At 35.0% G+C, this 27,945-nt stretch overlaps 1 protein-coding gene across 12 annotated transcripts in view; it reads left to right on the top strand.

Annotated features, from left to right (window-relative positions):
* The window catches only part of LRCH3 (leucine rich repeats and calponin homology domain containing 3), a 118,728-nt gene that overhangs the window by 79,190 nt on the left and 11,593 nt on the right, over nucleotides 1–27,945 (top strand). For 3 of the 12 annotated variants that reach the window (XM_012780400.2, XM_012780401.2, XM_012780393.2), the window contains exons 10-21: nucleotides 1,589–1,665; nucleotides 8,801–8,852; nucleotides 9,205–9,354; nucleotides 12,670–12,720; nucleotides 14,626–14,679; nucleotides 18,958–19,029; nucleotides 22,620–22,665; nucleotides 23,252–23,359; nucleotides 25,542–25,660; nucleotides 26,297–26,434; nucleotides 27,487–27,525; nucleotides 27,617–27,694. In XM_012780400.2, coding sequence (XP_012635854.1) covers nucleotides 1,589–1,665; nucleotides 8,801–8,852; nucleotides 9,205–9,354; nucleotides 12,670–12,720; nucleotides 14,626–14,679; nucleotides 18,958–19,029; nucleotides 22,620–22,665; nucleotides 23,252–23,359; nucleotides 25,542–25,660; nucleotides 26,297–26,434; nucleotides 27,487–27,525; nucleotides 27,617–27,694 — 984 coding nt within the window. The remainder of the gene's footprint in view (nucleotides 1–1,588; nucleotides 1,666–8,800; nucleotides 8,853–9,204; nucleotides 9,355–12,669; nucleotides 12,721–14,625; nucleotides 14,680–18,957; nucleotides 19,030–22,619; nucleotides 22,666–23,251; nucleotides 23,360–25,541; nucleotides 25,661–26,296; nucleotides 26,435–27,486; nucleotides 27,526–27,616; nucleotides 27,695–27,945) is intronic. The other 9 variants (XM_012780407.2, XM_012780404.2, XM_012780395.2 and 6 more) reach the window with 6 other exon arrangements.

Here is a 27,945-nt window from a genome sequence, read left to right as displayed (position 1 = left end):
GTTATATAAATCAAAGTCCTGCAGCTCAGAGATAGTAATGTACCAGGTTGACTGATCAAACTACCTGTGGTACAGACTATGAGCCTTCCTTCTAGGGCAAAGGGCAACTCTTTTACAATAAAATTAACAATGGCATATTATAATCTTTAAGGGAATTCTCTATTTTTTTTTTTTTTTTTGAGACACTGTCTTGCTTTGTTGCCCAGGCTGGAATGCATGCAATGACCCAATAATAGCTCACTGCAACCTCAAACTCTGGGACATAAGCAATCCTTCCTTAGCCTTCTGAGTAGCTGGGATTATAGGCATGCACCACCATGCCCTGCTAATTTATTTTTCTATTTTTCTGTGGAGACAAGGGTCTCATTATTTTTCCCAGGCTGGTATCAAACTCCTGGCCTCAAGTGATCCTCCCACCTCCCAAAGTGCTAGGGTTACAGGAGTGAGCCAGTGTGCCAAGCCTACTGCTATAGATTCTCATTTGACGAAATATATACTGTGATAACCTTTTAAGCCTCTACTTTGATTTATAATTTTATTTTTCAGTGTGTGGTCTATATCACTTAAGCCAGTTTAATTTTCCTCAGTAATACTTTTTGAAAATGACTTTTACTCTTTAGTTTATAAATAAGTTAAATTGCCAATAGTATTTCTCTTTAAAATACTATATTTTACCATAAACAGAAATGACTTTTTTTTTTTTTTTTTTTTTTTTTGAGACAGAGTCTCACTTTGTTGCCCAGGCTAGAGTGAGTGCCGTGGCGTCAGCCTAGCTCACAGCAACCTCAAACTTGTGGGCTCAAGCGATCCTGCTGCCTCAGCCTCCTGAGTAGCTGGGACTACAGGCATGCGCCACCATGCCCGGCTAATTTTTTCTATATATATTAGTTGGCCAATTAATTTCTTTCTATTTATAGTAGAGACGGGGTCTCGCTCTTGCTCAGGCTGGTTTCGAACTCCTGACCTTGAACGATCCGCCCGCCTCGGCCTCCCAGAGTGCTAGGATTACAGGCGTGAGCCACTGCGCCTGGCCTAGAAATGACTTTTTGTTTTGTCTTGATATCCTACCAACATCCCCAGGACTATTTATATGACTATGATAAGAGACAATTTGTGTTGATGAAGAAGTAAAGAAATGTCACATGCCTAGTAAACATGCCTAGTAAATGTCACGTGGCTAGAAATGTCATGTCCCTATGACTAGAGAAACTACGTTAATGTCAGGGTAGGGTAGGTAGGAATTTCTGTCCTTGATGGGAGTTTGTATCAAATGACCTCTAAGATCCTTTCCAACTTTAACATCTTATCATTCAGTAAATATTACTGTTTGGTCACTGTAATTTATATCCTACAGTGAGACAAAAGTCTACTTTTTAAAAAAATAAAATAAATTTATAGATTATGACTTTTGTGTATCAAAGCAGTAATATAGCTTGTAATGCTTTTAAACATGAAGTTTGATTTGAAGATTCTATTAAAATATTAGTCTAATGTCCAAATCCCTAAATGACAAGTTGAATGTGAACTATGTTTCATGGTATTCTGGATTCATATGTTAAATTGATTTATTGCTGCCCTTTTGGCCTAGGGAACACCAGTAAAGCCTGTAGCCATCAGAGAGTTTCAAAAAACAGAAGATATGAGAAGATACTCACATCAAAACAGGTTTGAAAAATCAATTCTACTTATTTGCTTCTGTCTTAAAACTCAAAGATAAGAGCATAAAATAATTTTGGTTTTGTACAGATCTTTGCATAATGGAGATGTTTAGGTACTTATGTAGTATGGATTTAGAACTCAGTGACTATGTACTTTTGTGCCCATGTTATAAAAAAGAGGTAAAATTGATTTTTTTCGGTCTAAATTTAGATCATTCATCATCGATCCCTGACCTTTTTGGAACCTGGGACCATTTTCATGGAAGACAATTTTTCCACAGACCAGGGAGGAGGGGATGGTTTCAGGATGATTCAAGCATATTACATTTATTGTGTACTTTATTTGTATTACTATTACATGGCAATATATAATGAAGTAATTATACAACTCACCATAGGTTGGGGACCCCTGATTTAAACCATTACCTCCTGTACAGTTGAGTTGAAGATACTTAATAGCAATGAGATTTTGTGGTGATAATGTGTGCATTTATGTATAAAGAAAGCTAAAAGAATTTCAAAAGTCAGGTGAGGCACAGTGGCTCATGCCAGTAATCCTGGCACTTTGGGAGGCCAAGGTGGGAAAATCACTTGAGCCCAGGAGTTCGAGACCAGTCTGTGCAACATAGCAAGACCTTGTCTCTACCAAAAAAAAAAATTAGCTGGGCATGGTGGTATGTGCCTGTAGTCCTAGCTACTCAGGAGGCTGAGGAGGAGGACTGCTACTTGGGAGGCTGAGGCAAGAAGATCACTTGAGCCTAGGAGTTCAAGGTTGCAGTGAGCTATGATTGCTTCACTGCACTCCAGCCTGGGCAACAGAAGGAGACCCTTCTATTAAAAAAAAATTTTTTTGAACAGGTGCAGTGGCTCATGCCTATAATCCTAACACTCTGGAAGCCCGAGGCAGGAGAATTGCTAGAGCTCAGGAGTTTGAGACCAGCCTGAGCCAAGAGCGAGACCCCATCTCTACTAAAAATAGAAAGGAATTAGCTGGGCATTGTGGCATGCACCTGTAGTCCCAGCTACTCAGGAGGCTGAAGCAAGAGGGTCCCTTGATCCCAGGAATTGGAGGTTGCAATGAGCTACAATGACACCACTGCACTCTACCCAGGGCAACAGAGCAAGACTCTGTCTCAAATAAAAAAGTATTTCAAGAGTCCTAATTTTTTTTTTCTTAAATTTTAGACTGGATAATAGGAAGATAGAGACAACAGTGCGTATCCTCATTTATATCTAAATTAATATGATCTTTCTACTACACATAGTGCCTCTCAGAATATTTCTAAAGTTAACTTATTTAAAGCACTGCTTTTCATTCTTGATTTCCAAAAGGTTTCTTGCCATAAGCCATATCACAATAGTTGAAAAATTCCCAGCCTTTGATTTTTTGCCTCCTCTCTGTTTTTATGACATCATATAACAGTAAACTTGATGTTCCTATTCTCAAATGGCAGTAAATTTACTATGTAGAAGCTGTCATACATAGTTCTTTCCTTTTATTTGATACAGTATTAAAATTATCTTGGGGACTGAGATATAGATGGAATAAAGAAAATATAGGGAGAATAATGAAAGAAAGAAGTCTCATAATTTGGCCTTTCTTATCCCTTAGTTCATGGGGATTTAGTTAAATTGCCTATGCTTTGAAATTTATTTCAGAGTGTCTTTTTAGTTACTGTGTGTCCTTACACTGACAGTATGGTCATTTGAGATTTCAGTTTTTTGCAGGGGTTTCCAATTACATTTCCCCACTTTGGGTGCACTTAGGTTTTATCTCCTGTCCCTGATACCTCCTGCATCCATCAAAGGTAAAGCTCAAGATTTCCAGGATTTAGTAGAAACTCTCAAGGTAAAAGCTAGCTTTTTTTCTCAGTTACCTTGTATATCAATTTTCTATTGCTGTGTTACAAATTTAGCAGCTTAGAACACCCCACATTTATCTCACTTCTGTAGGATAGAAGTCTGGACAGGCTCACATGAGTTCTCTGCTTAGAGGCCAGAGTCAGTGTGTTGGCTGGCCTGTATTCTTATCTGGAGACTCTAGAGGAGAATTTGCTTTCAGGCTCCCACATATTGTTGACAGAATACCATTTCATGTAGTTATAAGACTAAAGTCTCCTTATCTTGCTGGCAGTCAGCTGGTGGTCATTCTCAGCTTTTACAGTCCACCCACAATCCTTGTTATCGCCCCCTCCATCTTCAAGCCAGGAATGGTGGGCCAAATCCCTACATTTTAAATCTTTCTGACTTTTCCTTTCTGCTACATCTCACAAAGTCTTTTGCCTTCCTCTTTTGCTTTTATGGGCTCATGATTGCATTAGGCCCACCTAGATAATCTCCCAGTTTTAATCAACTGATTAGTAACTTTAATTTCATCTGCAAAGTCCATTTTTCCATGCAATACAACATATTCACTAGAGTAAGACCAAGGGGTATAAAGATCATGAGGACCAACATGGAGATCTCCATGCTTTACCCCACTGACCAGTTAAGCTCTGAGATCAATACATACTTCATGTGTTTAGTTAGCAGATATTTGTGAAATATCTACTAACTAGATATTTAGCATGCCAAGTGTTTTTCTAGATGTTGGGATATAGCTATGAACTTTAATCAAAGTGCCTGCCCTACTGGAGCTTATATTCAAATGGAATAATGAATTAGAACCTAGAAAGACAAAATCACTTCAAAATGACTGGCAACTCTCAGGGTCACAGGACTTGTCAGTAGCCTGAATAACATGTTAACAAAAAGAGTCTATCTCAGCAGTGGATCAGTTACAACTGATGTAACAAGGAATTAAGTCAGTTTAACCACTTCGATAGGAGCGTCAACTATAGTCAACAGCCACAGATGAACGCACGCAGCCAAGCGTCAACTTTAGCCAACAGCCATGATGTGAGTTTTCTAATTTTTCATTTATCGAAATAAAATTGTGAACATTTAAAAATAACATAATGAAAACATATATGTTACCTATTCTGATTTACATTACAAGTAAAGCTGCCTGTAAAGTAAAACAACCTTTCAGTGCTTTCAAGCTTTCCTCATCACATGAGAGCAAAGGATTCGTTGTCAATGCACAGCATAAACTATCGTTGCGGACAGTGAGTGTCGGCTGTGGGCAAGGTTTCACGGCTGGTGAGTGCCGTACTGAAGTTAAGGAACTGCTACTTGCCTACAAGTCTAAGCCCTCTGCTAGTAAGGTTTTAAAAAAAAAGTGCTGCTTTTTTTCTCCCAATTCTCCTCCCCTACCCTCACCCACTGAGCAAATTCTTTCCTATCTACCACCCCCCACTCCTCCCCATAGATTCTACCCTTCTGGGGAATAATAAAAGGTAGGGGGGAATACATTAAATCACAAGTGTGCTACATTGGTGACTATTTGATAGTTATTTGCCAAGATGGGTTATATAAATTTGAAATTGAAACTATCAAAAAATATTTAATTATAAAAAAATTGTTAAAGGGGCCTATTTATAATCTGAATAGCATTTTAGTTCAAGAGAAATGATAATATCAGACTAGGTCCTCTGAAGTTTATTCAATTCTATAAGAAGCAATATAGAATTAAAGAACATTTGAGTAAGTCCTGGAAGTGTTTTGTTTGATGTTATATAGACAAAGCTAGAAAAGCTACTTACGTTAATTATGTGGTTTTAAGAAAAGCAGCGAAAGCAGTTCAAAGCCTGCCTTTTAAAGTTCTAGTTTACCCAGCTTAAGTTAAGTTCAAGATTTAAGAAGTTACATGTGTATTACCTGCATCTTGTTTCTTATTTCTCAATATTTTCTGCTTTTGGTGGGGGAGGGGGTTCGCTGCCATTCATTCAAACAATATTTCTTGAGCACTGCAATGGTTCTGGCTCTGTCCAGGTTTGTTATATCTTACAAGTTTACCTTTTAGTGGATGTAGACAGATATATGTAACAAATATGTATCAGGTACTGCTAGGAGCTATGAATAAAAATAAAGCAGGATAAAAGAGATAGTAGTGTCTGGATGAAGGGATACTGAGAGTAACGTTATATGGGGTGATAAGATTTTGATAGAAACTTGAAAAACTGAGGGAGCAAGCCTTATGGCTATCTAGGGGAATACCATTCTAGACAGGTTCTGAGGTAGGAACATGCTTGATGTATTCAAGAAAACACCAAGGAGTCTGAACAAAGCAGGACGCGTTTGAGGTATGAGATGAGAGTTCAGCTATGGTTATGTTCTATTTGAGGTACCTACTAGACATCCAAGTGGAAGTATCAAATAAGCAGTTAGATATATGAGTTTGGAGTAAAGTGGAGAGAATTAGGACTTGAATAACCAGCAAAGGAGACTGAGCAGGAGTGGCCATAGGGATAGGAAAAAGAAGATGGTGTCCCAGCGGCTAAATGAAGAGAGTGTTTTACAAAGTGTAGAAAGGGATAAACAATGTCACATACTGCTGATCGGTTCAGTAAGGGGAGAACTAAGAAATAACTATAGGATTTGGATGTATGTAAGGATCATTGCCAAACTTGTAATCTGAAAGAGCAGTTTCAGTGAAGTTGTAAAGATGGGATCCACATTGGAATGAGTACAAAAGAAACTGATGAAATGATAAGTTTTTGTATATAAAGAGGGTAAAGAAATGTATGTAGAAATAAGATAGGTGCTAAGCAGTTGAAAAGCATTGTTAAAGTGTAGCCTTTAAGTCAAGGCACATAAACACATCTGAGATGGATTTATTTGGTCCTTTCTGTGTTTTGGTCCAGTTTATAGATGACAAAAGCTATAGGAAATTTTAACAGTAAAATTAATAATCTAGGGACAAAGTTATAGTAAATTTCTATTATTCTAAATATGTAATTATTAGAATATGCTTTTTAATGGTCTGTGTATGTGTGCAATATCTCATTTAATCTTCATAACATCTCATTGGAATAAGTGTAATTATCCTCATTTTATAAAGAAGGAAGCCGATGCTTAAGGATTTTAAATAACTTTCCTAGTTTGTTGAATTAGGCCAAACCATGGAGACTGGTCTGGGTTTATGGGAATGTGTAAGAATGATGACAGATAATGCCCAAAGCAAGTATTAGGCACTGTAAAGCATGTATGTAAGCTAAGGATGCTCCCCATTGCCTATATTATGTTCTCTTGGATGAGCATCTAGGTAGCCTAGATGTGTCTAGGTAGCCTGGGCAAATTGGGATGTCTACTACTCTGAAGATTAGGGAATTACAGGCTACCTACTACTACCTGCTATACCACCAGCTACGTTAGCATTCATAAACAACTTCTACTATAATATGTACAATACTTCTGCTACTCGGCAAGCTCCATTCCGCCCCCCCATCCAAAAAAAAAGAGTTTTGTGAATACCTCAAAGATGTAGAACCAATATAAAAGAGGACAATAGTATACCTTAAGTTTTGAGTGTCTTATATTTTTAAAATTCAGAAAAGTGTAAGGTAGACCAGTGTTTTCCAACAGTATATAACATTTCCCAGGGAATATTTGAAAATGTGTTTATTGATTGTAGAAATTGGTTGCCAAAATTACTGCAGGTGTTACTGGCAGGCACCAAGGCTAAACTACTTGTAATGAGCAGGTCAATCTTACACCTCAAAAAAATTGTATTATTTGAAATGTTAGTGATCCTGTTATTAAGAAATATATTTTATAGATGAAAAAGTCATGCAACATGAAGTAGTAGCATGGTGAAAACCAATGAGTAACAAAGCTGTAATGGCCCAACATTACCAACCAGTGATTGGCAGGGGAGAACCATTGGTTCTCAAATGTCTTCTTCACTACCACTTCTATTCTCTCTTATGGCATGCTTCCTCCTTTGCCTCCATCTTTTTCACAGCTTAGTTCTTGCCATCTCAGGTAATTTTTATTTTATATATATACCCATATGCTTTGAAATCTGTGCTCCTCCCTTTTTGCTTCCTAGTTTCTGTCTCTATAGAGTGGGGGAAATGTGATGTAGTAGAAAGAACACTAAACTACAAATTAGATAGCTTGAATTCTAAGCCAGGTTCTGCCAGTATTCGGTCATTAAATATGAAATGTTCAATTTCAAATCAAAAGTTTAGATTATATCTCAAACAAGAAGCAGTGCAATTGGCCGGGCGCTGTGGCTCACGCCTGTAATCCTAGCTCTTGGGAGGCCGAGGCGGGCGGATTGCTCAAGGTCAGGAGTTCAAAACCAGCCTGAGCAAGAGCGAGACCCCGTCTCTACTATAAATAGAAAGAAATTAATTGGCCAACTGATATATATATATAAAAAATTAGCCGGGCATGGTGGCACATGCCTGTAGTCCCAGCTACTCGGGAGGCTGAGGCAGAAGGATCACTCGAGCCCAGGAGTTTGAGGTTGCTGTGAGCTAGGCTGACGCCACGGCACTCACTCTAGCCTGGACAACAAAGCGAGACTCTGTCTCAAAAAAAAAAAAAAAAAAAAAAAAAAAGAAGCAGTGCAATTAATCAAAGTATGCACCTAAACTATCAACACAGTTTTCAAGCCATCTTAACAGTAGCTTGCTTATGCCAGAGTGCTGAGATTACAGGCATGAGCCACTATGCCCTGATGCAAGTAGCATTTTTCTTTGTTTTTTGTAAGCATCAAATAGGGTTTCATCTTTTTCTTAAAAATAAAAATCCTCAGACTTTTTATTTCTGTTGTTAAAATTGCTTCATCAATCTTAATTATTGAAAATAAGAGTAGGAGTGAGTTACCAGGTTCTGTAGTAGTCTAGATTTCTGTTGATAAAATGGCTTTGTATATAAAAGTATCTCAATTTACATGTATCTTGTTTCAGTCATGGTAGTAAAGAAGATAATAGTTATTTGTGTAATAAAATGATACTGTTTGAAAAATAATCTCAATTGTGTTGTCAGTATTGGATGACATAGACAGTTGTTAGCCATAGATTAATCAAGATATCATCATGTGAAACATGAGTTGGAGACATCAGGTATTCCTATGGTTTAATTCAATGACTTGGGCTCAAGTTTGCAAAATGCAATTACTCTTTCAGTGCTAACTAGGCATTTCCTACTGATTAATAGAAAGCTACATTAACAATAAAAATTTTACTTTTTTTATATGTCTGTCTTTTTATCAAAGAGTCTTTTGTTTCTTTTTTTCTTTTTTGGATCAGGGTTCCAGTTGAGCCATCTTCTCTCTTGTCACTATCACCAAGTCACAATCAGGTAATTTTTAGTAGGTTTATTTATTTATTTTTGCTTTTTAAACTAATATGGTTTTCTTCTTTTATAATACTTAAATTGCCATTAATTGCCAGATATTTGTACACTTTTCTAGCTTTTTCCTCAATCAGTTAATATATAACATATGCACATGATACTTGCTAACAGCGTTTTTAGACACTAGACAAAAAATAATTCTTTACCTACATGTTGACTTTATGGTACACATAGGAACGCTAGGTAATTGCAACGTATAAGTTGCTTGAGTCAGCAGTAGTTCCCTAAATTGATAGTGAATATTGATAAATTGATCCTTAGCCCTACTTGTATATGCAAAATGATATTTTTCTTCCAGTTAGCACATAAAGACTTGGAACTTCATCAGAGAAGAGAACAATTAGTAGAGCGTGCTCGGAGAGAGGCACAGCTTGCTGCCCTACAGTATGAGGAGGAGAAAATAAGGACCAAGCAGATTCAGAGAGATGCTGTCCTGGACTTTGTCAAAGTGAGTCATTTGAATTCACTGAGTGATACCCTTAAAGTTACTTAGAAGTAAGTGCTTATTTGTTTTGCAGAGATTGTCAGTTTTTCTCGTCTTAATTAAAACATCAACTTTTTTCATCTCTCTTGTATAAGGAATCTTGACTAAATAGCGTGTCTTTCTTGTGCCTATCTGCATGAGGACAATAGAAGAGATTATCTTGCTCTTTAACAGTAATCTCTTCTAAATTAGCAATCTGTCATGATATAGACCACTTCATTATCTAGCTGCTATTTTCTCAATCTCTAGTGTCATAGTAAAGATCACTAAGATCATGAAAATGAAAATGCTATGTAAACTGTAGAAGTTTCATGCAAATGTAAACTGTTGTATTGAACCTCTCTCCAACTTCCTCACTTTAGTAAATATTCAAAATTGCTAGGCTCACAGGCTTATTCCTTTACAGTCACCTTCGATTCTTTCCTTTCTGTTGTTCTTCACACCCATTCAATGGATAATCTTGGTTAATATTTTTTCTTAACATTTTGCAGCCTCTATATTAGCATCTGAACCTTGTTCATTTTATTTTGCCTATGTTACTTATCCTTTTGATCTGAAATCATCCTGGATTTTTTTCATACTTAAGTAATTATTTGTAATTTTGTTTGCTTAATATCTGTCTCTGTCATTTATCTGTAAACTCCATGATGACAGGAACCATGTTTGTTTTACTCACTGCTGTATCCCTAGATCTTAGCAGGTCTTAGCCTGTAGTAAAGCTCAATAAATATTTGTTGAATGATTAAATGAATGCATTACTCTTGTTCTCTAAAGGCTTTCTTTCCTGTATTTCATAACTTTAGCCAAAGACTATCTTCTCTATGTACCATGCACATGTCTGTTTCACTGTTTTACAAGATATATTCTTTGTTTCCCATATGTATCAAGCCCATGATGATGATTTTTAGCTCTCTTGCTTGATTCCTCTTCATCTAACAAGTTCCAGTGCCTGTTATTTTCTACCAAAATTTAGGCAAATCTTTTTACCAATAGCAAAAAACTAAAATTAATGTTCCTATAAGTAGAAGTTTACAAAGGTACCTCTCAATCCCTCCTTCCCTCCAAATTTATCTAGCCTCAGATCTTTCTTCCTTTTGCTTTCTCCTCACCTCTATTAATGAAGGATTACTTATACCTTGTCAGGGAAATAAAACAAAAAAACAAAACAGAAAATAAGACAGCTTGCAATAAAAGTACTCATTTTATATCTAAGACAAAGGAAGAATTAGAGAAAAAGTATCATCAGAATTGACCTTTAAGGAAATGATATAGGACCCTTAAGAAAGGTAGGATATAGACAGGAAGAAAAAAATGGATGATGGTGTAAAGGTGGGTTCATTCTAGGTTGAGGGAATAGGATGGGAGCTGGGAATGAGCTTATATGATTTATACATTTAAAATACTGGCATTTAAGGGAAATAACAACTGGCTTAGAGAGTTTGTGTTGAAAACCAATATAGGAAAAAGGAATTGGTGAGAAGATAAAGATGGTGATAATAATACTTCCTAAAATGTATTTTGAATGCTTACTGTGTACCAGGCACTGTTTTAAGTACTTCATGTATATATACTCATTTAATTCTCCCAACAATCCTGTAAGATAGGTACTATTTTTCTCTGTTTATGGATAAGGAAACTATTGCTCAGAGAGAATAACAATTTACCTAAGGTTAGATATTCAGCTACCAAATGGCAGAGCAAGGATTCTGATAAGGCAGACTGGCTCCAGACCCTTCTGTGTGACCACAATGCTATACTGCCTTTTCAGTAATTAATAGTGGCTAACATGTAGTATGTCCTATGCAGTGTTCTAGGCATTTTGCATAAATTAACTCATTTAACTTGCCTTCTATAGAAGTCACACAGCTAGTAAGAGATAATCACATTGTAGATAGTCTTGATTAAATATCAAATTAGAGTTTGATCTTGATTTATTAAGCAGAAGAGAACAATTATAAGTTCTTAAGCAGGAGAAAAACATGAGAGATACTTCTGAGAAACTAATCTACTCAGGTTAGGAATAAAGAGACTAAAAAGAGGAAAACGAAATAGAAAGTAATAACAATAATCAGACTAGGATGCAAAATGAAGGCATAAAACCAGATGATTTCTAACTAAGGGTTGGTAGTGTTGCACAGTGGCAAGAGCTTAAAATCAGAAATGTTTGAATTCAGCTTTGCCACTCACTATGTGCTTGACTTTGGAAAGTTACTGAACCATTCTATGCTTTCAGTTTCCTCCTGTGTGTGGTATTTAACTATTACATATTAACTATTTCAAAATTATTACAGATGCATCTAATACTTAATGCTAATATGGTGGGTGATGTACCTCCTACCACTACATAGGATCTTCTAAATTAACCATAAGAGAGATTTCATAAGAAGCATCATTATACCTTGCACATAAATGGGTAGTGAATGATGAATAAGTCATTGAAGATGAGTAGGGGAGAAAAGTTCCCAAAGCAAGGTTTTAAGGCTAAAAGAGTCTACCATTGTGGAAAGAATGTAGGATATGGAGTCAGGAGACATAGGTGCAAATCTTAGTTATGCTACTTACCAACTCTGTGACCTTGCACATGTCACATAACCTCTCTTCTCAGTTTTCTCATCTCTAAATAAATACGATTATGCTATTTGTTTATCTCACTGAGTAAGAAGACTCACTTGAGATACTGTGTATGAGAACACATGAGACACTACTATGGATGTTATAATATTATTATTTGACATAACAACAAATGAGCAAATTGGGGAAAATAGCCAGTTAATTTGAGAAATTATGAGTTTGTTCTTGGATATGTTGAATATAAGATGACAGTGGGGTTTCCAAGTAGAGAGTTTCCACAGGCAATTAAAAATACAAACTTCAGGTTTGCAGATAGCTAAAGTTGTTAGCATTAGTGTGATATTTCGCCCTTAGAGGGAGAAATGAGTTCATTGAGAGAAAATAGTGAGAGATCAGTAGTCTGTGAATGTGTTTGTGTAGGTATATATATATATAGTTTTTTTTTAATAATTTCTATTTACAAATGCTTATAGATACATGAAAGGACTGTTTGTCAGTTTATTGCTTTTCCTCATTTAAATTGTAAGCTATTTAAGACATTTATCTTATTATAAGACATTTTCTAACCAGTAAATTTAGAAAAGTGCTATATTACAAGAGATAAAGAAATTAATGTGAGCGATTATTTTAGTAAATAGAATTTATTATTTCCAGTGTTCCAGATTCTAACCAACTTCCCTTTTTTGCGGGGGGGTCGGGGATGTATAGCAAAAAGCATCACAAAGTCCACAGAAACAACAGCCCCTCCTGGACGGTGAGGTAAGTCTATATAATCACCTTTTCTTTGGCATTTATTATTTTTGCAATGGTAATGAAATGTTTTATGTGTAATTTTTTTTCTGCCTACCCCAGCCCCTTTTGCATGTGATTGTTATGCTTTTAGTGATTAGAATATTGCCATTTTTCTTTTTCCCCCTCACAAAATTCTACTTATAAGGGAGAAGATGATACAGGTCAAGGAACCTACCAGAATCTATACCTGGGGCTTTTTTCACCTACATATATCATCTAAAGATTACATTTCCCTCTCCCCCCTCCACCAGAGGCATCATCCCCCTCTCATCCATTTCTAAAGATACTGTGTAATGAGAGACAGTCCTGAGATCCATGTCTGGTAGGGATAAATGCTGTCAGTATTAAAAAAGACTCTATGTAGTATCTCATGTTCAGTGTTATCAATTATACTTTGTACACATCTGTTTCATAAAATCAAGTAATACATTTTCATTACAAGTTAACATAAAATTAATTGCTTAACCTTTTTAAAATTGACACACTTATTTGATCTATTCAAATGATGTTTATTTTTATTGTAGTTGGCTTTCTTAGTAACCATTTTCCTTTTTTCTTTGCCTTCTTATTTCAATTTATGATCCTCACTTCCTTAAAAAATATATAAAGGCATTGCTTTATATGAATTTTGACTTTGCTTTTTGTTAAATAAGTTATTTAAAAACCTAACATATGGGACTTTTTTTTTTTTTTTTTTTTTTTTTTTTTTTTTTTTTTTTTTTTTTTGAGACAGAGTCTCACTTTTGTTGCCCAGGCTAGAGTGAGTGCCGTGGCGTCAGCCTAGCTCACAGCAACCTCAAACTCCTGGGCTCGAGTGATCCTTCTGCCTCAGCCTCCCGGGTAGCTGGGACTACAGGCATGCGCCACCATGCCCGGCTAATTTTTTATATATATATCAGTTGGCCAATTAATTTCTTTCTATTTATAGTAGAGACGGGGTCTCGCTCTTGCTCAGGCTGGTTTTGAACTCCTGATCTTGAGCAATCCGCCCGCCTCGGCCTCCCAAGAGCTAGGATTACAGGCGTGAGCCACCGCGCCCGGCCTAACATATGGGACTTTATCAGTATCAATTATTTGCACAGTGTTCTTAAAGCACAAATGTTTCTGGTATGAGAAAGTGTATTGCTTGCAATGTTTTAAGTTGTCCATTATAAAAGGGTTTTTTTTAAGTATTATTGGACATATAATAACTATTTTTGTTTATTTATGTGAGAACATTATGTATTGGTATAATACCTGGAAGATTCACTCAAGCATTTTTAGTTGTCTTTTCTTCACATGGTAGTAATTTTATACAAACTTTTGACAAAGTTTAATAAATTTAATATTTTTTTCTTTTTTACCCCAATATTTCCTTCTTGATGGTCATTCTCAAGTAATTCATTCTCTAAAAACTAAAGCTTCACAGGAAAATAACATGTACAGTTTTAAATTTTTCAGTTGTACTTTTATTTCTCTGAGAAAGGTAATGAAGAGATACCTAGACTAGAAATCATGATTCTTGGGTTTATTGTTTGTTGCTGGCTTACTAAATGACCACAAATTCTTTATGTTATTGTTCTATCTGTACGTCAGCTTTCCCTTTTGTGAACAGAGAATAATCCCTGTTTGCTCCTTGCTTTGGAAGGCTTTAGGCAATAAGATCAGATTTGAACTTGTTTAAATTCTTTGAAAGAAAATCAGTACTCAGAATCAATTTATTGACTATTATAATAACATGAATTCCAGATGATTGTGAATGTGGCCCTATATATCAGCTTCTTCAAAAGTGTCTCTTAATATGTCTCTTTCTTTGTGTGTATATTTGTAAAATATGTCACACATGTGCATAGTTTGTTTTTGACAACGCTTCATTTTTCTCCACCTCTCCAGTGTCCCTTCCCATCCAGAAGGTCTCAGCACACTGATGATAGTGCCTTGTTAGTGGTAAGAGTCTTGCACAAAATGGAGTTTTACATTTCTGTGTCTAGAGATTGAAGAATAGGTATTGTACTTTTCACTTAGAAATGATCTAAATATCATAAAACATGATGAGCATCATTACTAAATGCTTTACAAATAACTAGAACTGTTTCCCTATGCTACCATTTGTGATTTACCCAGTGTTCCAGAGTTCCGCAGCTATGATTCACATGTCTTTGTCAATGCTTCCAAAAATAAAACATATGCATTGAAAACTGTATTGGCTTTGTATATGTGCTAGAGAGAGAAAGGAGGCGTAACAAAATATTAGGGTTTTTTTAATGCAATTTTTAATTCCAGGCGAATTAGAAAGCACATTAACTTTGTCAATCATTATTTTGTTTCATGAGTCACCTGTGTATTAAATGGAGTTCCTAACCCCATGACACTAATTACACAACTATATATTTGGCATCCTATATTACTACGTATTTTAAGCTACTGAAAATCCCAAGTTTTGGTTTTAAATACTTACATCTCAAGATTCTGTCTCCATGCTCTTTTTTTTTTTTTTTTTTTTTTTTTTAAGAGAGAGGGTCTAGCTCTATCCTCCACACTAGAGCACGGTGGCACAGTCATAGCTCACTGCAGCCTCAAACTCCTAGCCTCAAGCGATCCTCCTGAGTAGAACTATAGGCATGCACCACCACACCTGGCTAATTTTTAAAATTTTTTATAGAGGCAGAATCTCACTGTGTTGCTCAGGCTGGTCACAAACTCCTGAGCTCAACTGATTCTCCCACCTTGGCCTCCCAAAGTGCTGGGATTACAGGTGTGAGCCAGTTCCCAACCTCCATGCTCATTTTTTCAACTCAGGAAAACATTAATTGAAATACAATCTACTTATCTTTTTTTAAACCACTGATTTACTTTTATTGCCTGTTTCATCACTGAAAATGAGTATAACATAAGAGCTTTATTTAAAGTCTTACTTTTATCTGCCTTGCAAAAGAATTCTAACCATTTATAGAATTGCTTTTCCCATCATGTTTTATGTTATTTTGTTCATAGTAGTGTTGAAAACTAGCATTTCAAAACTCTAGTGTCTGTAGCAATTCCTGTCTTATATGCTAGTGACTGCTGCCATTGTGCATACCACTGCATGAACTACATGCTTCAGCATGAGATTCCTATGACATAAACTTCCATTGTCTGTTAAAATTTCTGTGTATTCTGCAATCTTTATTTCCTAAGAGATGGATAAAGCACATTTTAACTGGCCAGTTTTATAGATGAATACAACCACTAGCCTCTGGAGTTTTTGTGGAAGTTAATTGGCATGAGAAGCAAATAACAATTTAAATGAACATAGAAAAATATTGAGAGCCTCTGATGATCCAGACGCTGTACCAAAATTATCTCATTCACTTCTCACAACAACCGTAAGAATAAACATTAAACTTAGCATCATTTGACAAATGATGACTGACGGACAGAATGTTATATCCAGAATGTGACTTGTCTAAAGTTGCATAGTACAAGCCTGAGAATCCATATGTGGCTGGTTTGAGACCTGCATTAAACACCATGCTGTATTGTCTCTCATATTGTAATTGAAAAACAGTTTAGAAAATTGAAGGGAAGATTTAATAAAACATATATTAAGGGATATAAGCCTAAGTGCCTAGACCTTATCAAGGAAAAAGTGGAATTTAGAAAACAACAGCAAGATCTCCTTCGTGTGAAATTTGAATAGCCTTCAGCCATTTGTCAATACATAAACACTAAGTTAGATGGCTTTTAAAAGCAAGGAATTTCTTCTAAATTAGATGGCCTCACATTTATTTGTATGTCAAATATTATAGTCTCCAGCCAACGCTGTGCAAAAAGTCACAGTTTTTTTTAAAGATATTTGTTATATTTATATATTTTTTTTTTTGAGGCAGGGTCTCGCTCTATGCTGCAGGCTGGAGTGCAGTCATAGGTCACTGTAACTTCAAACTCCCAGGCACAGGGGATCTTCCTGCCTCAGCATCCCAAGTAGCACATGCCACCATATTCAGTTAATTTATTTTTCTGTAGAAATAGGGTCTTGCTATGTTGCCCAAGCTGGTCTTGAATTCCTAACCTCAAGCGATTCTCCCGCCTCAGCCTCCCAAAGTGCTGGGATTACAGGCGTGAACCACCCAGCCTGGCCTAAGAGACGTATTTAAATAATACCTCTTCTCAAAACTGCTCTTCAAAGACTTGGTATTGCTCTTAAAATCTAAACCTCTTAACATGCCCAGAAGCTCCTGTATGCTCTGGCTACTGTCTGCCTCTCCAGTCTCATCTCTGGGCTCATGCTATACCAGTATTTTTTTCAGCCTTTCAAATATGGTAAGCCCTTTTCCACCTCTGGACCTTTGCACATGCTGTTCCTTCTACATGGAATGCCTTTCCTTCCCTGTATTTACCCCTTGATTAATTGCTACTCATCTATCGAGTATCAGCTTAACTGTCACATCTTTAAAATGGCTCTTCTGCATCTCCCACCCTTAAATCAAGTTTCTGTCTTCACTGTTAATTTTCTTTGTAATACTTTTATTTGGCCATTTATTACTTTCTCTTTCTATACAGCTGCTAGACTGTAAGTTTCATGGGCACAAAGATATTCTCTGTTGTGCATATCTTTATATACTCATTCACCACCACAGTTCTTGGGATATATTAGGTGCTTAATAAGTATTTCCACAGTGAACACATAAATGCTGTACATCTATTGATTGCTCGTTAAATTGCATCATGATGAAAAACTCTGATGATATGGCAAGGTAAATATTAAATTTGATTTAAAGACCTAGAAATGTAGGATTTGAAATAACTATTTGTAACATCTAATATAAATTACACTAACATTCTCTGAGGGCTGCCCCTTAAGCTCCTGTTGCTTTCACATACATCCCATCTTATTTTAAGAGAGCAAGAGGTTCATTTTTGCTTCTACTACTTTTTTTCCTTCTTTACCAATATAATGGCTTGTAGCCTTTTTATATTTGAGATTGACAGTAGTGCCATTACATTTGATAAAAAAAGAGGCCCAGGAAATCTAAACAGGTGAAGCATATACCATGTATTACTATTGTCACAGTCTTGTCCTGTGGTATATTTTTTCTTTCATTATTTTCTGCCTTAAGATAAATTTTGATGCTATAACACATAGTGTATTACATACTTTTTTCTCAAAGAAAAAAGATATGGCTATCTATTAACTCTCAATTGAAAATATAGTTATATTTATTTTATTGAGCATATACATACATACCTTTTTCTAAACACTCATGTGTTCTTGTTCACTTATTCCATGATTCAGAAATTTGTGGTTCTAGTTTAAATTTTTAAAATGTATTTAGTTTATAAAGGCTTTAATATTTTTAAGCTTTTGGCATTTTGTTGTCTTAATAGGGTAAAACCTTATCCAGTGCCCTTTATGAAAGTGTTGTCTTCTCTGACTTTCATTCTCCATGTGGCAAATGTAAAAATAGTCATGTTTTGAGTATGTTACCTGTAATCAAAATTCTATGTAATAGATTCTTTTTTATTTTTAATTGACAGATGATACTTATATACATATACACAATAGATTCTAACATTTAGTATGTCTAACTATATCTCTAATATGCTTAACCAGTCATATGTTGGCTGGTGAAAAATAAAAGGCTCAAAGAAACGAAAAATGCCACCTTACTCTTTTAGAGGTCATTTGGAAATTCATAGAGGCAAAAATGAAATGCTGGTTCATCATTTAGGTGTGACACAGAATCCTCACATGTCCTGTCTTTTCACATCAGAGCCATTAAATTAAGTTAGATAAATTTAGTTGGATTAATATTGAAAAAATACTGTTCTTACTTATGCTTATTCTGCTCAGTTAAAATGAGCTGTTTGGATTTGTTTCCATCCGTCATAGGAACAGCATGGGACTCCTTAGCTTCAAGGTTATTATACTAACGATGTTGACGTTTTCTGGGTGTCTTATCTCTGCATCAAATCATTATTAATCATGCCTATCATTTCTTGATTCATACGGTATGAGGTATTGAGAATATCCTGGATTTATACTGCTGGAAAAACAACATGTATAAAATGATGGGTTTTTTCCCCAAAATACTTTCTTTCTGCCTTGTCATTATCTTAGTAAACCAGTTGAAACTTTGTCAATGACCTTTCCTTTTCTAATTTCACTGGTCAGATTTGCCTGCCTGACATTTTGCTAACATAAATGCTGCCTTCTGTTTCCTCTCTTTCTCATTTGAAATTTAGTCGCTGTCAGGGTTGAATCAAGTGGGCTGTGCTGCTATGCTGCCTCATTCTTCTGCCTTCACACCTCTTAAGGTATCTCCTGTTACTGTAATTCACCAGGAAATTTGGGGAGGGGGTGTATAATGGAGGTCTTAAATTTTCCAATGGATTGGTCCAACAGCAATCTGAAATCTAGGATTGCATGAAATATACCTAGGCTTATGAAACTATTTGATTTTAACATTGATTTTATTTGAAATTTTTTGAAAGTTTTATGCCAGAGATAGTCATAGAGCCAACATCAATTATTATATTCAGATTCTGTTTGATTTATCATTCTGATTTCTTAGCAAAGTTTTTTTTTGTCATGAGTTATTACTTTGGTTAGTATATAATATCAAATTAACTGTTGTCTAATGTGTGTGCAAAATAATTTGAGTCCCAGTCCAAATATCTATCACTGCCAAAACCCTCTACAGTAGGGGTCAGCCCACTATGGCCCCTAGGCTACCAGTTTTTGTAAATAAAGCTTTATTGTTATACAGCCAACCCTTTTGTTTGTGTATTGTCTATGGCTGCTTTCACAGTAAAAAACTGAGTTGGAATAGTTGTAACAAAGATCATATGCCTGTGAGTCTAAAATATTTACTGTCTGGCCCTATAAAAAAAATTGTCAACTTCTGCTTTATATCAACAACAATATCATAAGAGATGGTCAATTTCACCTTCTAGAATAATTGAATCTAAACTCTAAAATGAAGAACTTGTAGTATTTTATTTTTTAAAGGTCTATAGGAATGGTAATTCCATACATTAACATACATTAGAAATGATTAATAATTCTCACTGTCAAGAAGACCTTTGTCTAACTTACAACTGTCCTCTTGTGGTTTAAATTTGTTCTTTTCTTCCCAGAGTGGAGATTTTTTAGTTATTTAGCAATTTTTATTTAAGAATCTTTGTATTTGAAAACTATTACGATGCCATCTTTGTCTTCTCCCTAAATAAACTCAGATCCTTATATATGCCTTTCCCGGCCTGTTAATCCTTAACGAACTCTCTCAAGTTCTCTGCCCTTTATTGTAGCTCCACAATTCACAACTAAAAATATATCCCTGCCTGCCTGACTCAGAGCATGAAACAAGGATTTTTCACATCTGAATTTGAACTTTAGTTTGGCCTTTTCAGTTTTGGTCTTCATATTCACTTTAATTCTCAAATGTTTTAGTTATATTCCTAAATGACAGTTAATTTCCATATCTTGTATCTTTTATTTTTTCCCTGAATGTTTAGTTTTGCTCTTTGAATTTCTCTAATTTACCAGAATTTTCAAATTCTTGCATCATGTCCTTTTAAATGCTAACCCTCAGTTCATAACATCTGTAAACCTGATGAACCTTCTCTCTGGTCATTATTGATGATGCTGTACATACCTGGATGACTCCTGAAAACACTTAATAATTCTCTTCCATGTTAACTCCTTGCCAGCCTTTCTCAACTGGGCTCCTTATTTGAAGAACAACACAGACAATTATTTCAGCAACTTTTTTCAAAATTCTCTCAAGGAAAGCATATATAACTAGTACCATTCTAGATACATGGGAGAGAATTTAATTCATTACCCTCAATGGATAAGGGCATCGGGGCTTATTTTCTCTCAAATTCATAGTTGAAAAAAGCTAAATCTGAATATGCCAGAAGTTGTGTGATCCAGATCATATTTTCTCTGTTTTGTAGTGCCTATATGAGAAATAAAATCTAAAATTTTACTAGATAAGATAGATAAGTCTGACTTTTTTTCTATCAGACCCACTACACTGTCAAATGATTCATTTTAAAAGATTTATTATTCTTTATTTTCTGGTATCCCGGTATCCCAATGACTTTTACAGCAGTTATATACTATATTTATGCATGATTTTATTTCTATTATTGCTTAGTCAGGTTAGGGTGAGTTCATGTCAATTTCCAAGATTATTTCTTAACCTTTTTTTTTTTTGCTCTCCAATTCTTTAAGAGTTCCCAAATGTAGTTAATGGCTTTGAGTGATTTAAACTAATTATTTTAGTATTCTACGGTGCAAGTTACTTAGATTTATAGTTTCAATAAAAGTAAATTGTTTAAATCATCATTTTACAAATCTCGTCTATTCTGGCTTTGTTTTTCATCACATCAAATTATGTATTACCTGTTGCTGTTTCTGGAGATAGAGAACATTCGCTGCCTTTCAGTGTCATTTGTTTCATCTCTTCCGTCTCATCTAATAAAGTTGCTTATTAACTTTCTCCTTTTATTCCTCAATATGTTTAAATTTCTAGTCTAATAGGTCTTTTAAATTTAAAAAAAATATTTTTCCTCTTTACATAAAATAATCTCTATCTTTAATATATTTTTCTCTTTGTACCATTCATTGTTCCTTAAACATGTCTTTGTTTAGCTTTCTCATTCCTCTCTCACATCCCTTAAAAATAAGAATAGTCTTTAGTTTTCTTATAAAAATACCAAGGTTTTGCCTCATTTGCCTGTTCATTCCTTTTACTAGTTCCTGTTACTCTTGTTTTAAATTTCTTACTTAAATTTCCATTTTTTTCTCAATACCCCAAACTTAGTTTATTTGCATGTATAAAACTTGATGAACATGTCTTTTTCACTGAAGATAATACACTGCTTTACTTATGAGTGTAGCTTACTTTTGAAATCTAATTCTCAGTCTATGAGTATCAAACTAAGGAATTGTTACCAGAAAATTGTCTGCATATCAGCCTTAAGAATTTTCTCAACAGTGTGGCTTCTGTTTATTATTTTTTTTAGCAGTTAAAATTTTGTCATTAATTTCATCTGACCCAACTCTAAAGATGTAAGATTTCTGAAAATATTGAAAGCAAAGGGAGGAAAAACATGGGAGTAGATGTGTATGTATGTGTTAGTTGTAAAGTCTTTCTCTTAATTCAGGAATGTGTCTTAGTTATCATATCATGAAATTATAATATTTAAATTTGTTTAAATTCAATTAGATGTTAAAGACTAAAAAATTGTTGATGTTTTTATAGCTTTTCTTGATTCTACTCCCCTGTCAAATATTCATCATCTTCAACCCAACTGTTTCTTTTTCAGTTAGCTTAACTACGTTTCCCTTTCTTTATGTAAACTTTATACCAGTTTGGCTAGCTCTTCCTCTTTTTTACAGTTCTTTTGGTCAATGAATTAAAAATATCTTGGATTGCAATACTAGTCTAGAGGATATATCAGTCTATTATTTCCCAAACACCTTTTTTTCTAACAAATGAAGAAACCTCGATCACTTAAAATATTTTATTCTCCAGAGAAAAGAATATTTGAGAAACTATTCTAGAGGAATTATTATTAAAATATAAAATTTTGTTCTCTCTTTCCTATATATTTCCCAATAAAATTTTCTGCTTTAGGGTGATCATTTTTCACAGTCTCAGGACAGGTCTGTTAGATAATGGGACTGTCTTTATGGAATGCTTTACATAAATACAACTAAATAAAAAGTTTGGCTTTAACAGTGCAAAATTAATTCATTTCACCAGATTCTCATTTCTAGACTTAATTTTGAAGAAGAGTTTTATGAGTTTTTTTCTTTTATAATTCCGAAGTTAGCGTAAATGTAGAATCTCTTCTTGAATAATAATTACTGGTATATCTCTGTTTCTCTACAGAATGATGACAGAGCTAATGCTATATCTTCACCTACAACACAAACAGGTAACAGACATAGAGGTGCTAATTAACTACATTAAGATTATAATTCTTTTTAAAATTAAACATCTAATTTCAGTAACATTTAAATTTGAGCTTCAGTGTTAGCAATAAGATTATAATTCTTTACCAGGATTTTCATAAGTTACTTCTTAGAGAGCTGTGGCTTCTTTTTCTGAGATGGAGATTAGACACAAAATTGGATACTTTCTGTATTTTTTGTGTGTTTTTCCATTTTTTAATTCATCTGGTTGTTCAACTACTTAGCCATTTGATATGAACAAATGAATAACAGCAGGGCTATATGTTTATAAGAGACTATGTTTAATATGTTAATGTTTATTCTGCCTGTATTGATATACCAAAAATAACATGGCAATTAAAAACACATATAAGCAGCCTCCCTGCTTTCAGAATTACTTTTCTATACCAGGCTTTTCATTAATAAGCAGAATTATCATTTTTATATCATTGATGTTTGATTTTTTTATTTGCTATTTATTGAAATTTTATGACATGTGGGTGTCTACTAATATATTTAATTTTCTTTCTATCTCCTTTAATCTCATTTTGCTTTTCCATGCTGATTTAGTTCATCATTCCCCTGCATATTCTTTTCCTGCTGCTGTCCAGAGAAATCAGCCCCAGTGCCCCGAAAGCTTCCTTTTCCGAGCAGCTGTCAGGGCAGAAACAAATAAAGGTAGGTGGTAGTGATTGTAAAAGGTAGGGACAGTGGATGTGTGTGTATGTTACACAGTGGTGCTAGCTGTTACATGATTTTAAACTGACACCAAGCTATCACCTTAGCAAAATCTTTAAACTCTACATAAGTCTGTGATCTCAGTGTAATTAAATCAGGAGAATCTTGTTTGAATTTGTTTTGATGAGAAACTTTCATAGTATCAGGTTATAAAGTGTTTGAACAAATAAAATGCTCTTTCAAGGCCTTAGAGAATGTCCCTCCTCTTTGTAGTAAGGTCTTTCCAGATTTTTTTCTCTGTTGATAAAAGCTGTTTTCTGTGTTCTTAAAAAAAATGAATCAGTAATTAAAAAAAAAATCGTAAAGTCTCATGTTCTTTTAGTTAATAATGACAAATTTCTGGCTGGTCACCTGAAAGTTATCTGGGAGTGGAAAAAAACATTTTAAGTTAAAAATAACTGTTTTTAATGTAACTGACAGATGCACTCACAGTAAGATTTAAATATCAAACCAGCAATGCACTTTGGGTAGGAGTGTAAATTTATATGGAAAACTGTTTACATTATCAGTAGGCCCTCTCTGTCTGTGTGTTCCACATCTGTGGATTCACTCAACCACAGATAGAAAATACCTGGGGGGGAAAAAATTCAAAACCAGCCTAGGTAACATGGAGATTCTGTGAGACCCCTCAAAGTGACCCTGTCTTTACAAAAATAAAATTTAAAAAATGGCCAGGAAGGCAGGGCGCGGTGGCTCACACCTGTAATCCTAGCACTCTGGGAGGCCGAGGCGGGCGGATTGCTCGAGGTCAGGAGTTCAAAACCAGCCTGAGCAAGAGCAAGACCCCCCATCTCTACTATAAATAGAAAGAAATTAATTGGCCAACTAATACATATATAGAAAAAATTAGCCGGGCATGGTGGCGCATGCCTGTAGTCCCAGCTACTCAGGAGGCTGAGGCAGGAGGATTGCTTGAGCTCATGAGTTTGAGGTTGCTGTGAGCTAGGCTGATGCCACGACACTCACTCTAGCCTGGGCAACAAAGTGAGACTCTGTCTCAAAAAAAAAAAAAAAAAAAAAAAATGGCCAGGAGTAGTGGCACAGACTGGCAGTCTTAGCTATTGGGGAGGCTGCGGCAGGAGAATTGCTTGAGCCCAGGAGTTTGAGGCTGCAGTGAGCTATGATCACACTACTGTACTCCAGCCTGGGCAACAAAATAAGACTCTGTCTCTAAAAAAATAAAAAAGCAATACAGTGTAACAACTATTTACACAGTATTTACATTGTATTAGGTATTATAGGTAACCTAGAGATGATTTAAAGTACAGTATACAAGAGGATATGCATAGGCTGTGTGCAAATGCTGTGCCATTTTATGAAGAAATTAAGCATCTGCATAGTTTGGTATGGAAGAGTCCTGAAACCAATCCCCCACGGATACTAAGGGATGATTGTATACCCTGACCAGCAGTTTTACTTTTTTAGAAATATGTATATCAAAAGATATAAACAAAAAATATTCTTAACAACATTCTTCATAATAGCCCCAAACCAAATGCCCATCAACAGAATGGATAAATGAATTGTCATTTCTTTGTGCAATAGAATGCTATATAAGCAATGAAAATGAATAAATTATTATACCCAACATAGATAAATCTCATAAACATAATGTTGACTAAAAGAAGCCAGACACAAAAGGATACGACAATATGCTTTAATTTATAGAAAGTTCAAAAATAAACAAAATTAATCTGCTGTGTTACAAGTGAGGATACTGGTGACCTTTGAGTACTGATGGGCAAGGAGCATGAGAGGGACTTGGCATTTGGTAATGTTATATTTATAGACTGATTTGTGTTCACTTTGTGAAGATAATTTATTGGGCGTTATTTTTATGATATATGTATATTATTTTTCAATAAAAACCTCTTTAAATGGTTGTAATCAAACAAAAAGTAGTTGAGTCAAATGGATATAGGACATTGCATAGTTTTTTAATAATGTTCTCTCAACTGTGTATATTTAAAATTTTCCATAATAGAAAACCTTTTTAAAAAGTCAGTCCCAGAAAGTAGAGAGCGCTATACTGTACTTGCAAGGAAACCATGATAAGGCAGATCTGAATATTTTCTTAGCACTAGCAGTCATTTTTCTGTCTTACATATTAATATTTTTCTAGGTCATGCTTCACCCCTTCTTGCATCTTCTGCACCTACCACTGATTCTATAGACCCCCTAATAAGACAGAATTCAAGACAGAGAGAGGAAGAGCTGGAATTAATAGATCAGCTACGGAAAGTATGTACATTACCTTTGAACTACACTTTTTCAGTGATATTGCGATAGTCCCTAATCCTGTAATCACTTCTTCGTTTAACATGTGATTTTTAATAGAATTAACAAGTGCCTGTTATATGCTATGTTTCGCGACGAATGTAAATGAAATTGTGCTATTAAAGAAATTCTTTTCAATTGTTTAATACTTAGAAAGTGAGATGACATATTCTATATTCTATAAAGCTCAGTTTCTGGCCCTATTCATTAAAAATGTTTTTCTTTCCATTCTGCCTCTTGATATAAAGAAATCTTATAAGAATACTAATAATTTATATGCATGTACATGTATACATATACTTATCATACTTATATATAGTGAATGATTGGTATCTTATTTTAGAATTGAAAGAGAATCTACTTTGCACTACTGTAGCCTGGCTGCCATACATATATATTGGATCTTAAATTATTGATTTAGAATAAAAGGATGAAATAGATATTGTGATACTTATTTCCTTTTTATCTTTTTTTTTTTAGGCTGGTCAAGTGAAGCATGTATCTTACTTTCTAAATAAATATATTTTATTGTAACTCCATTATATCCTATGTGTCAATCACTCTTCAATTAATATATTATACATTTTTCTGTTCTTTTAGCATATTGAGTACCGGTTGAAAGTATCTCTGCCTTGTGATCTTGGAGCAGCTCTAACCGACGGTGTTGTTCTTTGCCATTTGGCCAATCATGTGCGACCTCGATCAGTCCCAAGCATTCATGTTCCCTCACCAGCTGTGGTAAGTTTATAGTGCTAAAAAACATTGGTACTTTTATAGTTTATAGTGCTAAAAAACAAAAGACATTTGTTAATAAGCACAGTACTGGCAAGCATTGTGCTGGATGTTAGGGATACAGACAGGAAGAGTCTAGTACCTGCCTTCCTGGTCTCGCTTCTACTAGAGAAAAAACTGACATGTATACAATAACTTATAGTAGTATGATAAGTGTTATAAGTGTGTAAGATGTGTGCTTTGCGATACAAAAAAGGGGTCACTTAATTCTGCCTGAGAGTTCAGGGAAGCCTTCCCAGAGGCAGTAAAGTTTGAACTAATTTTTGTAATGTAAGTGGGAATTTGCCAGCAATACAGAGAGAAAGGAAGGCATTTGGGGACATATTATTACTAGATTCAAAAGCTAAGGAAGTTCGGCTGGGCACAGTGGCTCATGCCTGTAATCCTAACATTCTGGGAGGCTGAGGTGGGAGGATTCCTTGAGCTTAGGAGTTGGAGACCAGCCTGAGCACAAATGAGACCCTGTCTCTACTAAAAATAGAAAAACTTAGCGGGGCATAGTGGTGTGCACCTATAGTCCTGGCTACTCAGTAGGCCAAGGCAGGAGGATAGCTTGAGCCCGGGCATTTGAGGTTGCAGTGAGCTATGATGACACCACTGTACTCTGGCCTGGGCAACAATAATACCCTGTCTCAAAAAAAAAAAAAAAAAAAAAAGACTGAAAAGAAATGAACCAAGTGTTGTGGTTATATTTGAGTGATGAACTGTGGATGATTAAGTTTTTGTTTTTCCTCCACATTTAAAAACTGTCTCCCCCCCCCAAATTGTTCTACTTAGCATTTGTCTCACAAAATCAAAACCAGATATCTAAAGTGGGAGGTTGACAAACTACTGCCCACAGGCCAGCACCTATTTTTGTAAATAAAATTTTATTGGAATACAGCCACACTTATTTGTTTGCATGTTGTCTGTGGTTGCTTTCAAGCTCCTAGCAGAATTGAGTAGTTGTAACAGTTCTTATAGCCCTCAAAACTAATATTCATTACCTGACCCCGTAGGTCAGGAAGAAGTTTGCTGACCCCCTGCTCTACAGCATTGTGAGTGTACAAAGAAATTGGCAAGAGTATTTTTAAACTTAACAAAATTTTTAAAACTTTGCTAGTTAATACCACATTTTTCTCATTGCAGCCTAAATTAACAATGGCAAAATGCAGGCGAAATGTGGAGAATTTCCTAGAAGCTTGCAGAAAAATTGGTGTACCTCAGGTAATAAATTTATCATTTTTATGTTACCTAAATAGATTTGGGTATTATTGTCCTAAAATTTCAGAAATGCAACTCTCTAAAATCTGACAGTATCAGCTCTGATTTTGTGTTATGAGAGTCAATCAAGATACTTTTAAATAGTTTTTTTATTTCTAAGGACCATACAAAGAAATCATAAACATATAAATTTAAATAATTACATTAATCTAAAATAATTATTCTATTTTTCTAAACTTTCCCACTTCCTATTT

The sequence above is a fragment of the Microcebus murinus genome, chromosome 1 (genome assembly GCF_040939455.1).
Source record: "Microcebus murinus isolate Inina chromosome 1, M.murinus_Inina_mat1.0, whole genome shotgun sequence".
NCBI lineage: Eukaryota > Metazoa > Chordata > Mammalia > Primates > Cheirogaleidae > Microcebus > Microcebus murinus.
The sequence above is the reverse complement of the archived record's forward strand: the minus strand, read 5'-3'. Positions and strand labels throughout refer to the sequence as shown.